This window comes from Girardinichthys multiradiatus, chromosome 9, assembly GCF_021462225.1.
Source record: "Girardinichthys multiradiatus isolate DD_20200921_A chromosome 9, DD_fGirMul_XY1, whole genome shotgun sequence".
NCBI lineage: Eukaryota > Metazoa > Chordata > Actinopteri > Cyprinodontiformes > Goodeidae > Girardinichthys > Girardinichthys multiradiatus.
The window spans coordinates 29871426-29887858 of record NC_061802.1 but is presented as its reverse complement, the minus strand read 5'-3'; the positions used below and the strand labels follow the sequence as shown (position 1 = coordinate 29887858).

The following is a 16433-nucleotide window of genomic DNA, read 5'->3' as shown; positions in this document are numbered from 1 at the left end:
ACTTTCTTTAACTAACATATTTCTCCAGTCTATGTCAGTAGACTTTATCTTACCAGGCAACAAGGTAAATTTCTTGCATGTGTGACATAAAGACAACAGATGAGAAAAAAACACTATGTTCTGAGACAACTAGCAGCAAGGTGTCTCAGTGTCTACATGAATCCAATTTACTGCATACTCTCAGTTACAAAACCAAAAAATCAATCTTAATATGTTTTATAAAATAAATAGTTACAAGTAACCCAAATAAATAATTAACTGAAACAAAACACCAGTACTTCTGTGATTTTCTAAAGGTAAAGACATGACCAAAGCACACTGTTTGGGTGAAGATGTTTCATATAAATCTGTCACACTCCAAACAAGCAGATATTTGGGTTAATGATGCGCTTGTTATTTAAAGACTATGTGTGATGTAATCAACAGCAATGTAACAAACTCACCCGCAGTACCCAGGGCAATGTAGCCGAAGATAACAATGACAAAGATAATGCAGCAAACCACATCAGTGCAGCTCCTGTAAATTAAAACACACGAGTATAAATAACACAGAGGCATGCAAACCTAAAACAGTGTGACTGGCTTGATATTCTCTTGAAGAGAATTTTGAAACCATTTAGATTTTCAGAAGTTCTACACCCATCCACAAATAAAGGAAAGTCCAGCCCACTTTGTCAAGCGGCAGCATTCAAGCAATATATATTCAAAACCTTCCCATGGTGTCTGCTTGGGAAATTGACTTGAGGCTCTCATACCTCCAGCTTTTAAAGCCAAGGTCAATAGGAGGCCTAAACTAAAAGATGTAACAGTATTTCCTCGGTGTACTTTTTTGAGCAGTGAATTGTCCAACTTTTGTTTGCAGCATGATGAAGATAATGAAATGTGGAGAGACCCATGTAAAGAAGAATAAAAGCTGAAATACACACAGACATTTATATTAATATGCAAATAACACAATTTATTATATTTCTTTTATATTAGAGTTTTAAACTTCCAAATGTCAGCTCAGTTGAACTATTTCAACTAGTTTAACTATGAACATTGAAAAATCAATTATATTTCGTCAATTCTCTTAATTTTTTATTTCAAATCAAATATCTCTAATATGATCTCTATTACATGTATTTAGTTAATATGGTATTACCAGTCAAAACCAATCAACACCAAGCTGACTAATTTAGGATTAGGCATTTGTTGATACAGAGTCCCAATTCAATGCTGCAGTCTCTCCTATTTGTTTTCCTCGACAGCAACAGATACTTGGTCCCCAGGACAGCCATAATATGCTGCTTCAACAAGGGCTTAACTGGTTAAGGCTACCATAATTTTCTGACAACACTTCATTTAAAGCATGCACAACTTTAGTTTTTTCAAATTATAACAGATATGGCCCATGCTGCAACAGTTTCTAATAAAGTCCCGTCTTGCTCCCTCTAAAGAGTGTTTGCATGTGGAGCAAGTTGCTGATGTGGTAGATAAATGCTATCATGTTTAGTCTCTGTTTTGACATGACTTGTTGAAAATGTGGCTTGTAATACATATTACTTATTATATATATATATATATATATATATATATATATATATATATATATATATATATATATAGTCATCAGTCAGTCATTTTCTACCGCTTATTCCATAGTGGGTCGCGGGGGAGCTGGTGCCTATCTCCAGCAGTCTATGGGCGAGAGGCAGGGTACACCCTGGACAGGTCGCCAGTCCATCGCAGGGCAACACACAAACAACCAAGCACACACTCACTCACACACACACCTAAGGGCAATTTAGAGTGACCAATTAACCTAACAGGCATGTCTTTGGACTGTGGGAGGAAGCCGGAGTACCCGGTGAGAACCCACGCATGTACGGGGAGAACATGCAAACTCCATGACTCGATCCAAGGGACGGCCATGTCGAGGAACGAAGTCTCTCTAGACATGGGTCGAACGCTCTAATGCTGCACCAACGCTGTGCCTCGGCTTGTAAATATTTAGGTATGGTTCCAGTTAATCATCTGAGGATAAAAACTTACAGAAAATCTACTTCCCTTGGTTCATAAACAAGGCCCGATCTGTATCAGAATACACTACTGACAAGATATGGGGTCTCATTTATAAAACATTACGTAGGATTTATACTAAAAGTGTACGTCCGTCCAAAAGCCGAAAATGACGTTCGGCAAAAAAAATAAAAATAAATTCCAGACTTATAAAACCATGCACATGCACACCAGGAAGCAAATTCCCCTTTAAAAATCATAGCTGCACCATAACATTTTACAAGATTCTGCCTCATGTTTGCGCTCTACACGCCCACCATAAATGTTCAATACAAAGCACCTCATGAATGTCAATGTTTATTTAAATAAGCCTGCTGATCAATGTTATTACATGGTTAACAATGGCAACCACAGAGAAAAGAGCGAAGAAACACAATTTCACCGTGGCTGAAATCGATATGTTGGTGGGTGAAGTGGAGAGTCAAAATAATATCATGTTTACTAGCCACAGTGGTGGAACGACAAATAAAAGGTTGTAGGTGACGCCACGGTATTTAAATGTTAACAGAACTTAGTTTTATTGCCTCACACCGTGTCACAATTTATGTGTTAATCTGTGGTACAGATCGCCCTGGTGATCATCAGGGAGAGGAATGTGATGGCGAGAAAACTTTGATAAAATGTTGTGTGGACTTTGATTTAAGATTTATGTTAAAGGCATTTTTTAATTTATGTGAAAGGTCCTTATGTATGGTTTTGGCCCACCAGCACAAGCATAAATAACACGTGAATGCATATGAGGACATCGATCTATGAATAGAGTTTGATCTGGAGCGAAATTCAATCTCTGAGAGAAATCATGATGCAGTGTGGCTTCAATTCCCCACCTCACCATCAGCATTGCCAGTTTCCTGTCTTCAAAACGAGCGTACGTATAGGTCAGAGTTTGCGTGAGAGGCCACATTCTCCCCTTCTATTTGTTTTTTATAGATTCAATTCAATTAAATTCAGTTTTATTTATATAGCGCCAATTCACAACACATGTCATCTCAAGACAACAAAGTCAATTCAATCAAATCATACAGATTTCAAGTAGATCACAACCTTTGCGTGAAAGGGACGTACGCCAGTTTCAGGCACCGATTTTGTGCATACGCCACTTTTATAAATGAGGCCTCTGTTGATTAGTGTTTTAGCGGTGCTCTGCGCACTAACCCTGAAAAATGTTTGGGGACCAAGTTTGCACAGTGGGCCAAATGGCACAGATGGAAAGCTGTAGGAGCCCAAAATGTTTTTCTTTCACTGTCAAAGTTAAAGGTTAGAAATACCTAGATCATTAAGGAAAATCCAGCTTTCCTACATAAACAAAATAATGTGCATGGCATGACATGTTAATGTTTTAAAGCACAACACAGCCAGTACACCTGCCACAAATACAGTACGTAGAATCAGAATCAGAATCCTTTTTATTGTCATTGTGTAAAAAAGCTATGCTATGGTTGCTATGGTGAATCCAGCTTTCATAATCTTAAAATCCATCTCCATCCTTTAAATGATAAATAGATAAGATATCACTCTGCAACATTCAAGGTAAATTACAGTGGGGAAATCTCAGAGCTGAGCATCCCCAGCCTGTCCTCTGTTTTTTCTCATCGTTACTGTGGATCTCCTCTTTTTCATCTCCACATTTAGACAAAACTGCATTTTTAAAGAAATGCAAGCGCAGCGTTAAACAGTCACCTTTGAAGCAACTAAAGGTTAGCGTTGAAGGGAAGCTGATATAGAGAGAAGAGTAAAACAATTCTGCTTTGCTCTCTCATATCACGAGAAGGTTCCAACATGGCTGTGCCTCCCAAACTTCAAATATGCTCAGATGTCACTTGCACAGACATCAACAAAAGCTTTGTCCTACTTGACCACTCTGTTGGTAGGATTGCTGCTGTAAAACTAAAAATAAAGAATAAATAAATGTATGAATACTGTAAACGTCATTAGCGCAGAGGCAAAGTTTGGAGTCGTGGTGGTATGTGAAGGGCTGGTTTTCTGTGGGAGCCAAGGTGACACAGATGGCAGGTTTTTAAAAGAAGAGTGGGGGAGCCCTTGTAGTGAGAAGCTGCCAGATTGTCCCAGCTTTGTCAAAAACACAAAGATTTGTTTAAATCAGGGGATATTTTACAAAAACATGAGGGGCAGTTGTTTGAATGAGCAGCAGTCCTGACAAATAGAAAGCTCTATGAGGAAAGTTGTCACACTGATAGGGATAAAAGAGAAAATTTGTTTTATGGTTAAAGTGTATATTTAGACTTAACCACACACAAAGACAGCATACAGGTCCTTCTCAAAATATTAGCATATTGTGATAAAGTTAATTATTTTCCATAATGTCATGATGAAAATTTAACATTCATATATTTTAGATTCATTGCACACTAACTGAAATATTTCAGGTCTTTTATTGTCTTAATACGGATGATTTTGGCATACAGCTCATGAAAACCCAAAATTCCTATCTCACAAAATTAGCATATCATTAAAAGGGTCTCTAAACGAGCTATGAACCTAATCATCTGAATCAACGAGTTAACTCTAAACACCTGCAAAAGATTCCTGAGGCCTTTAAAACTCCCAGCCTGGTTCATCACTCAAAACCCCAATCATGGGTAAGACTGCCGACCTGACTGCTGTCCAGAAGGCCACTATTGACACCCTCAAGCAAGAGGGTAAGACACAGAAAGAAATTTCTGAACGAATAGGCTGTTCCCAGAGTGATGTATCAAGGCACCTCAGTGGGAAGTCTGTAGGAAGGAAAAAGTGTTGCAGAAAACACTGCACAACGAGAAGAGGTGACCGGACCCTGAGGAAGATTGTGGAGAAGGGCCGATTCCAGACCTTGGGGGACCTGCGGAAGCAGTGGACTGAGTCTGGAGTAGAAACATCCGGAGCCACTGTGCACAGGCGTGTGCAGGAAATGGGCTACAGGTGCCGCATTCCCCAGGTCAAGCCACTTTTGAACCAAAAACAGCGGCAGAAGTGCCTGACCTGGGCTACAGAGAAGCAGCACTGGACTGTTGCTCAGTGGTCCAAAGTACTTTTTTCAGATGAAAGCAAATTCTGCATGTCATTCGGAAATCAAGGTGCCAGAGTCTGGAGGAAGACTGGGGAGAAGGAAATGCCAAAATGCCAGAAGTCCAGTGTCAAGTACCCACAGTCAGTGATGGTCTGGGGTGCCGTGTCAGCTGCTGGTGTTGGTCCACTGTGTTTTATCAAGGGCAGGGTCAATGCAGCTAGCTATCAGGAGATTTTGGAGCACTTCATGCTTCCATCTGCTGAAAAGCTTTATGGAGATGAAGATTTAATTTTTCAGCACGACCTGGCACCTGCTCACAGTGCCAAAACCACTGGTAAATGGTTTACTGACCATGGTATCACTGTGTTCAATTGGCCTGCCAACTCTCCTGACCTGAACCCCATAGAGAATCTGTGGGATATTGTGAAGAGAACGTTGAGAGACTCAAGACCCAACACTCTGGATGAGCTAAAGGCCGCTATCGAAGCATCCTGGGCCTCCATAAGACCTCAGCAGTGCCACAGGCTGATTGCCTCCATGCCACGCCGCATTGAAGCAGTCATTTCTGCAAAAGGATTCCCGACCAAGTATTGAGTGCACAACTGTACATGATTATTTGAAGGTTGATGTTTTTTGTATTAAAAACACTTTTCTTTTATTGGTCGGATGAAATATGCTAATTTTGTGAGATAGGAATTTTGGGTTTTCATGAGCTGTATGCCACAATCATCCGTATTAAGACAATAAAAGACCTGAAATATTTCAGTTAGTGTGCAATGAATCTAAAATATATGAATGTTACATTTTCATCATGACATTATGGAAAATAATGAACTTTATCACAATATGCTAATATTTTGAGAAGGACTTGTAGTTATGTGTGCTATTTTTCGGAATGTTATGTCTTTTTACACTTACAACATTACTTTGGACTGTAGATGGCTCAATAACTGTATAAGTTACCATATTTAGGTATTGAGGCTGGCTGAAAAAAAGACAACCACTGAGTTACTCCTTTTTCCGGCTCTCATTAAGAAAAGCCTTGTGGTCAGAACAAGATCAAAGTATGCTCTGTTCCTCCAACCAGCCACAGCAGTAATGTGTAATGCAGAAGGTTGGACGCAGAGCAACAATAGGACTGTAAAATGCCTCCACAGTAACCGGCTGAACTGGCACTAAAGATAAAAGAATGATCATTACATCAGAGAAAGATTAAATCACAAAGAAAGTGGATGATGAAAACCTGTATGTTTGTTGCCAAGTATGATTTATGGATCAGATCAGTCTTGAATGTAAAATTAATTTCATAACTTATAAAATATTTCTTTTATTAATTATATTAAAGATAAGTCTATCACAAATGTCTGGAAATTATTTTTATTCCTATAAATTTATTATAACACACTTGTTGTTTTTTTATTTTTATGTTTAAAACCCAAAAACCAAATGAAATCTGGTATGTGTAAAATAATACAAGATACATTAAATTTTGTTCCTTCAGCAGCTGCTGGTGCCACTATAACTATCTTGTGGTGTAACTCCCACCATCAGCCTCACTTTATCCTCTGCGGAAGTATGAATGGAGCAGCTAGGACTCAAACCTCAATCTTAATTAATGTAGCAGGAAAAAATAATCAATCTATCTCACATTGGGACACAGGACTGTGCCAAAATGATTACACAACAGGCACAATCAATAAGCATGTAGGCTGGTTGATCAGGTCATCTAAATTACAAAACAGCTTTCTTTAAAAAAAAGTTGTCATGATTGCGATTTGACCTTTTTTGTCTAAGTGCAAAGGAAATACATTTGTCTGATAAACATTTTCTCTAGTGAGTAATAACATTTTGCAGAAATATGTACACGTTACATGTAAAAGGAGGTGAAGCTGAGTACCTGTTCTGAACAGGCCCTCTAAAGTTTGGGTCAAACTTGATTGGTTCACCTGTGAGAAAAAAACAGTGCAGAAAGATCATTAACCAGATTAACAGAAACAGTCACAATTAAAACACAACATGAATACATCAACGTTTTCTGTAACTAGTAATCTAATATTTCTATGTAGGCATAACTTAAATTACACAAACCCAGGAGAAAGCTTGAGCACCTTAAAGACAGTTAAAAACAAAATTTTACAATCAACATGGTAATAAAATGATAATACATATTGTTTACATTTTTTTAAACATGTAAACAATGAAAGAACACGGAGCTCCCAATGTCTGCAGCACAAACCCTGCGTCAAAAACCAATATTCTCTGTGCATGGGGTGCCCACTCGCACACTGTGAGGACTCATGTTAAATGACTTTAGCTACCCCTTATCAAAACGCTCTAGCTGATCCACAGAAAAGATTAACAGTGAAATACACAACATTTGTAAGCACTGGTCATCTTCTAAAGTTCTCGAAAGTGTGCACTGTCAGATGTGACAGAGCACATTTATTTGCATTTATTCACTACTTCTCTAGTCCCCAAATTGGTACATATGACGTGTTTCTGATGCCTCAATAATCATCGCGCATGGAATGTAATATCTCTGAGCAGCTGAGGCAGACTTAGTGGTATTATGACTGGGTCTCTCCCATCTGCCCAATTCCCTCTATGCACAAACTAGGTCCTTAATGGAAAAAAAATTTGAGATTTTTTTACACTAATCTGCAACTGCAAAAAAATGTCTAGTTTCAGGTCTGTAAAACAGCTATATTCCAAACAAACAAACAAAACATACGGCAACCACAGTTGAATGAATCTAATTGAAAAGTCTATTTATTTCAGTAACTCAACTCAAAAGTGAAACATATGATTGACATATTTTAATTCTGTTAATGTTGTTTATTTTGTTTTACAGTTTATGAAAAACAAAAATTATTTTTCTTAGAAAATATAAAGCGTCACATATAACCAAAATATATTTTTAATACAGAACTGTAATATAATGGTGATAAGGGTGCACAAACAATAGGGGTATTTGAATCCTTGGGCAGATTAAAAAGTTTGTGGAAGAGTCACAAGGCGTAGACTGTGACGGGAGTCAGAGCTTCAACATCCAGGACATGGCCCACAACTGTCACATTCCTTGTAAATTTGGCATTTCGTTTGGAAAATCAAGGTCCCAGAGTCTGGAGGAAGAGTGGAGAGGCTTAAGGTCCAGTGTGAAGATTCTCAAAAATTACCAATACATGTAGAGATTCATGCAGTCCAATATGCAGTAGAGATGCTATGTGGAATTGTCAAGAAGAGTGAAACATTGACATGGTAATTAATGCAAAGAAGCTCTGATCAAGATCTGAATACCTAGACTGTACAGTACATTGACATATTTTCAAGTAGTCATAAATGTCTTTATTTAAAAAATTCTGAGAAACTGAATTTTTGTTTTAATGTCTGACTTTTTGTTTTTTAATTGAACTGCTCAAATAAATTAACGTTTTGATGATATTCTAAAAGCCTGATTGTTGTACCTGAAAAACACCACCTAGCATAAAGATAAGTCAGAGAGCATTGGCTATGGTTTTTCAAACACTTTCTATGACCTTTGACTGCATCTATAGCAGCAACTATGAATGGCAGAAATTTCAAATATATGGGCCAGCAGTGAAACAGGGGTATTGTTGCAAGTGAGCAAGAAGTCTGCTCAGCAGCCATTTTAAATTTAAGAGGTGCCGTTTAGCTGCACAGTCAGCAATAGAAGAAAAGTACGTGGCCAAAAATATACTTGAGGCATTGTTCCGTTTATTTTGCCTCTGTTACGTTTAAATTAACCGTTTTTTAACTGATGCATTAAGAATCACAAGTTTAACTATTAATTTCAAAGCTGCTTCGATGACTGCAGGACAACTGAGAACATGTCTTTAAAGCATTGTAGGTGGTATAGTGAGTTTCAGTTTAACAGACAAATTTGCAATGTAAGCTGTTAAATTATATAAAGCAAATTGACCTAAGAAGACAAACGTAACTCATTTTTCTAGGAGTTTCAGATGTCTGAACTTTGAGTTACAGACATCTGTTTGGGTTTAAGTGAAAGTTTGTGAATATTCACAATAATTACTAATATTATCACTACATCATTTTCTATTGTTAGCAGCCCTATAATAAATCAAATACCCCATCACATTATTGCCTACCTGCCTTGTGTTTCAATAGCATAAAAAGATATGCTGCTTTGGGGAATTAGTGCCCCAGCATCACCTTCCTATGCACCTGATACTGTAGCATGCACAATTTTACCAGGCTGCAATGGATGTTTTGGACCTGACGAACAATTCAGCGGCATGAGCGATGCGACCCATGAGATGTATGTACAAAACATATGTACCACTACTACTGGACAGACGTAAGTGTGACTTTAACTGTGTCAACAATGACCCAGTAATTACATTGGTTAATATCATGCTATGCTATCCAGAAGCCTTGTGTGCACTGATGAACATTCAGTCATCTCAGCACGTCAAACACAGTGGGACCTACCTTCTGATTAATTCAGCTACTTAACCACTTGAAGGCACTCATAGACTGTGTATGGAACATTTAACTTTTTTCCCGCAAGTATGAAAACATAACGAAATGGTGACATCAAGACAAAAGTTGTTTTTTTTCGCCTGAGAGTAAATCCCAAAATGTGTGCTCTATACAAAAGGTATACGAGGGTGCATCAAAGAGAGATACTTACTTCACAGCCCCGGTGTTAGAGGTTTCTCTGAAAGCACTTTATTTCTTCACCTTAGACCCACAAGAATGCGGTTTGAGACACGTAAACATACATGGCAAGATAAGAAATAGTGGAACAAAAGTTTGTGCATAAGATCTGTAATATGCTCCTTTAACATAATCAAGTGCTTATTGCAGCATTTCCACAATAGTTACACTGACATTATTACAGTAAATGTGTAAGGATAATATTGTATTTTAAACTACTCATCTACAATGTTTACATTAGAGCTGGAACACAAAAGTTTATCAAAGTACAATACTGACAAATTAAAGCAATATTCTTCCTTAATACACACACAGACAAGGTAAAATCAGCGACTTTATAATCTGGCCTTGTAAATTCAGCAGTTTTGCCTGTTAATAAGAACTAAAATACTTAATTTTGCACCGTAGACCATGACTTAATAACAGATTGTTGATACAGCTCGATGACCAGCAGGCCTACCTGACATAGAATTACAAGCAATATGTGCAATGTCCCCACTGAATTGCAGTCGATATGCAAGCAGTATACAAATACACAACTTAACTCAATCATCGTAGCATCTGAACATCATTACAGTCTCCATACTTCAGGAACTATGACAGTTAAAGAAAAAACTGTCCATATGGTCAGTGGAAGCTGAATCATACTGAGATCAAGGGGAGCCAGTGGTGTGAGGACAGATTGTGGTTCAGAACAGTAAATGTCAGGGGATGCAGTCATGTCAGCGGTGTCCTGACTACTTAACAGCTTCAAGTTGCTTAGCCTGCCAATATATAATACCCGGTATGGGAATCAACAGATGTCCGTAGGTTGCAATACAAATAAATCATCAAATGAACATTCTGGACAAAGCACAGAGTAGAAACTGTTAAACTTGAGTGGTACTGCAAATTAAAAACCCAATATGATTTTTTTACAAGTGGTATCTCGAGCAGCAGAAAGTTAAAAAATTTCACTCACACTAAGCCAAACTATTTTGGATCACTTCACTTCTCATCATTTTAATGGATTCATAATCAGAGGACAGAGTATGTGCTTACTCCCCTAAAAGCTAAATTTAGCCCTAGCTGCTGTTTCTATTTATGACCCTGAGTACTTAACACAAGGCTGTTGTACTTTTCTCTGACCCAAAAAATGAACAAGAAGGAGGGGGTAAAGGCAAGTAGTGAAAATCATTAGCAATGCTGGGCCACCAGCAGACGCTGCGTTAGATGATGGCTGTTTAGACTGCCTATGCAGGGTGGACTGGATATGTGCTGCTGGTTGTAGTCAGGCAGAAAAGAGGTCTGTGGTCAAAACTGTTTGGAAACAGCCTGGCAGGCATGAACCGCTGTAACAGCCAGATGCGCTGTTAACTGTTAATCTCCTCTATTGACATTGTGTCGGACAATGGCACTGTGTACTGTTCTGAATGAAAGATTTAGACATCACAAAAGATTTAGAAGGGGAAGAATTACACATCAGCATAGGGCTCATTGTTTGGCTTAACATTCCTTAGTCTTGTTTGGATTGTAGAATACTTTGTAGAAAGAAAAATCAATTATTGTGTGATATCCTAATTATCTGGAAAACATAAAAATGTAATTTTACCAGTTCATGTTAAAACAGCTCTCAAAGAAGACAGAAAAACAAAACAATTTAAAAATGTTAATTTTGGGTTTGGCCGACAGACAGATGAAAGTAGAGCAACCCATCCAATGACAATCTTTGCACTTTCTTTGTTCTGGTTCCACAATCACCCTTCCCAGCCGTTCCCAGCTTGTCTTTCTTTATAAGCGCACATCCATTATACATATATACAAAAACACCCATAGACACAGGCTTCAGTGTCCCCTAGAGGTTCCACTGTCAAACACAGGCGTCTTTCATACTGTAGTCAGGCAAAAAGCTCAAACACTGCAGGTGCTTTGCATGGCCTGGGTCAAAAGGGTAATTTGGTTGTTTAAACTCTATATGTTTACATACATTTCCACAAAAAAGGGTATTGTTGGACTAAACATATTTCAGAATGACATATCTTGTTTTTTTCTTTCTTTCACACTTGACTGTTGTAGATTATCAAACGCATTTTAATATCAGACAAAGATATCACAAGTGTAATACAAAAAGCAGCTGTCAAAAGATGATTTCATATAATAAGGAAAAAAGCTATCCAGACCAAACTAGGCCTATATGAAAATATATTTGCCCCAATCTTTAAATCATTAAACAACTGAGATTGGCCACATGTTTTGGTTCAGTCCTAGGAGCCACACCTAGGCTTGATGACTACCAGACCTTGTGGATCAAATAAAGAAATCCCTAAAATAAAACCTGCCTGTCAGCATGAAGTAGGCTAAAGGATCTCAAACAGCAAGACATAATGACCTTGTCTAAAGAAATTCAAGAACAAACAAGATCCGACATTCAGTCTGGAAAGGGTTATAAAGCCATGCGTAAGGATTTGAGAGTCCACCACAACACAGTGGAGAGGCATTATTTATCAATAAAGAAAACAGTGATAAACCTTTTTAGGAAAGAATACACAATCATACCAAAAGTTAAACATGGTGGTGGTAGTGTGATTGTTGGTGGCTGCTTTGCTGCTTTGACATGCCATTATTGATGGAACTATGTACTCAGCTCTCTGCTAAAAAATTCTGAAGAAGAAAGTCTAGCTATAAATTCATTAGCTTGGGCATACTTGGGCTTAAGAAAAATAATTCAAAGCCAGCTTATAAGTCTGCCTCTGAATGATTTAATTGAACATTTTTAAGGTGCAAGTCAAAGTCTGCAGTTGTGTTCATACATTCTAGCGGGGCTAAATTAACAATTTTGCAAAGAGGGGTGGGTCACAATTTCTCCACGGTGATGTAAAAGACTTATTACTAGTTATTGCAAATGGCCACAGCATTTATTGCCGTCAAAAATAAGTTATTAGGTTTAAGAGTAATTAATTTTTCACATAGGGCCAGATTGGTTTGGATACCTCTAATAAATGAAATCACCAGTTAAAAGCTGAATCTGTATTTACTGTGGTTGCATTAGTCTGATTTGTCTTTGTGTGTGGTTAAGTCTAACAAAAGAACACAAACAGAAGAAATCTAGCAGAGGCAAATACTTTTTCACAGCACTGACCATTCATAAGGTTCTCAATCTGCCAGGGTCTCATGACTATAATTGCAACAAAAGGTTTTAATGCTGGCATCACTACGTTTTACTGTGGGAAGGGTATTCATGATGAAACAATAAGGACTGTTCAGCACTCTCCCAGCAGGACATTTGAGAATTGTCTTTTGTCTGGTCACTTGTCCATTAAGGTGGTTTGGGAACATTAAGGTGATTGTGCTCTTTCAATACAGCTGAGGCACTTTTGACAAGTGAATTTACCTCCCATTTGTCCGGGCACAAAAGTCAGTCTTTCAGGGAAGAGTTGGGAGAGAAATGTTGGTATGGTAATAATGTTCAGGCACAGGATTCAAGTTAACTTCATCAGTCTAAAATCTCCACAAGAAATTACCAGAGGTTGAAAAAAGATAGGTTACCTAAACTCCTTTAAACTTCTCATGATTGGTCAGATAAGACATGCTAACATGTCTCAGCATATTGCTCTAAAATGCATTAATAAAATATACATTTTCAAAAATGTGTACATGCATTTCAAAAACTGTGTAGTATGAGGTTAAAATGAATTGCCTACATTTCCACCTAATTTTTGCACAACACTAATGCAAGCTTTAAAATGTTGATTTACATGGATAAATCCTCAGCAACCAAGGTCTGTTTTAAAGTCAGTCCAAATTAGGCTGTTTTGCAACCGTCTCTCACCTCACAAGCAAACAGTAAACACAGGTTTTTTTCCAAAACAAAAATACATGCAAAATGTTTACTTTATCAATTAATTCTCTTTTCGGATGAAAAGATAGGAGGCAACTCAAAAAAGCTAACGAAAGAAAAGCATTTTCATCCATTAGCACTGCATGTTTGGTAGAGGCCTGACAGACACCGTACACCATATCCCACAATCTTGGCTCAGTGTCTTTGGTTCCTCATCATTTTGTTCCTTATTTGTCCCCAAAGCTACAATGGTTTTACAGCACCTTGTTGCTGAAAAGTGCTATATAAACTTGACTTGATTTGTCTTGACTTATTTTGTTATGGGGATGGACATAAACACCCTTAACGAAGTGCCACAGTAGTCAGCAATGTATTGTTAGGAATAACCTTTATTGATATGATCATAGCTGTTTTTCCCTTGCATACTATAGTGAAGTAAAGTATAAGTTCTAATGTTTCCCTTTTGTTACAAGAGGATAAGAATGCTCATAGACATACAGTACAAGGATAAATGGCCCAAGGTTTGTCATAAATGACCTGAAGCTGGGGCACTGGGGTTGATAGTGGAGCAGCTGGTATAACTGGTTTGATTAGAAACCTACGGCACACTTAGATTAAGTATGGACACCCACTACTACACAATCTAACAGATAGACACCACAATGGTGACACATAGTCTACTGATAATCACTGAGGGAGAGAACATCCATTGCATTGGAGTGCCAGATATAAAAACTACATGTGACCTTCTATCGGGGCTCTTCGTCATCCTCTAACAGAACGGTCCGAGACGGGAGCCTCAGCGTTGATCTCTATAATCATTCCTCTGCCTTAATTTAGATTAAAAGAGCTAAAATTTAGAAACTGTATGAGAGTCGTTCATTTAAGAGTCTTTAGATTGAGTGTGTGATCGCTTCTGGGGACCAAGTACCGGAGGGGCTCCGAGGCGTCTGACCGCCAACAGGGTGCTGTAACTCGAACAGTATGCTAATGATGTCAGGAAAACATCTGGAAGTTTACCCTTTTTAAATGTACATAATTAAATAATGCTAAATGTGATTAACATTACATTGGATGTGTTTTTACTCTGTAGCTAACTGGAGCACACATACCTGAAGGACATCAGAAAAATGCAGATACTAATGAATGTCACAGACACTCTTTTAAATCACAACAAAATATACATAAATATCATATCTACATTTAAATGACAAAAAATAATATTACCTAATCCAACGAAGGAGGAGAGTAAATTCAAACCACAAACAGACCCAAAAAATCAAAACAGTTTTGTTCTGCATGATAGGCGTGGTCAATAAGTCTGAACTCTATGTATAACATATTCATTTATATTTGATAGTATAAAAACATGCTCCTGATGGCTGAAACATATAATAAAAATAAACAGGGAAAACCTAAACCACCTACAATTCAGCAACATGACCCCTTTTTCTTTCTCATTTGTCTATGACTCCCCTTTGTGTCCAGAAATCCCCCCATCCTGCTGTCTTTGAGTGTATTTTTGCTCTCTGGAGGACAGTATAATCATTAAAGTACTTCTCTATATTTTAGGATAAGACAACATCATCCAAATCTCGAGTGTAGTTTTACCTAGCTTAGCCCTTTGGGATCCAGTAAAGTGAATGAATGTTCTTGTCACACATGACTTAGTAACCTCCTCAGTTAACTCCTATTAGTGACTTTTTACTGTGCGTGTTTTCTGAGAGGGGCAATGATACGGTGCTAACTGACATTCCTGCATATAACAAGAATGTTGGATCTGGGCTGGGATTCAGCTCCCTAGTGTGGAATCACTGTCAGTGCTGACAGCACGGCCTGCCGCTCCAAGCCAAGAAGCAGTAGTATTGTGGCTGGGGTTTTGTGACCTTCGTTACTTCTGTGGGAGCCTCTAGGCATGTCAGCAGTAGCGCTGAGTTTTTGTAAAGTGAGGTCTCCTACTGCTGTAATAGATCAGTGAAGGCCTCATCCGACTCAGGCCAGGATTTATTAAGACAAAACCCAAGGTTTATAAGTACATCAAAATACACACACAACTTAATGGACGCAAAAACTAACAGTTGTTATAAAGCATGATGACGTTTACAGCAATGTTTATCTGAAACATATTTGCAGAGGACGGTGGCATTAAAGAGGAAACTACAATACTTAGTTCTGCCTGCAAAATAGGCCAGTAAACCACAATGTTCTCAAACTGCAGCTCATAGTAACAGACTGAGAATGCTGTGATACTAAACTATGGCTCTCAGCGACCTGTCAAGACTAAAAATGCAGTGGGAGCTACCCATGCGGGAAATTTGTTAATTAACAGGATGCCCAACTCAACACTTCTATGGTGAATGGAGCTTATATCAGCATTGTCACTTACAAACCTGCAACAGAATGATTATGAGCTACTTTTCTGACTGGCTGCGCATTTCACTGGCACATTATATGCACACAGGGCCCTCGCTACAAAGTTAGAAATGTTATATAATACACTACCCTCAGGGGTACATTAACTCTGGATGTGGAGTGGATGACGGTGGAATATGAATAACAGGCTGGCAGCTAGTTACACTAGTTGTGATACACTGTTTTTTTGTTTCCTTGGCTAAACAACACACTAATTATTTTGCATTTTTTATTGTTTCTAACATTCACTTAACAATTACCCAAATCCACCACAGTTTAAAAGTTAACTCTTGAGAGGGAATGGTAAATTTTCCACATTATAAAGCAGGGGAAAATGATTCCTTAAAATTAAATTATCATACCAAGTACTTTCTTAAAACTGCACAATATTCTGATATAACAAATGTATATCTATTCTTCTAATTTAAGATAACAAAT

At 38.0% G+C, this 16433-nt stretch overlaps 1 protein-coding gene across 8 annotated transcripts in view; it reads right to left on the bottom strand.

Moving 5' to 3' along the window:
• Positions 1–16433, bottom strand: part of slc44a5b (solute carrier family 44 member 5b) — a 56889-nt gene that overhangs the window by 25494 nt on the left and 14962 nt on the right. For 7 of the 8 annotated variants that reach the window (XM_047374497.1, XM_047374496.1, XM_047374498.1 and 4 more), the window contains exons 2-3: positions 6966–7014; positions 444–517 (exon numbers count right to left, since the gene is read on the bottom strand). In XM_047374497.1, the coding sequence (XP_047230453.1) occupies positions 444–517; positions 6966–7014 (123 nt within the window). The remainder of the gene's footprint in view (positions 1–443; positions 518–6965; positions 7015–16433) is intronic. The other variant, XM_047374505.1, reaches the window with a different exon arrangement.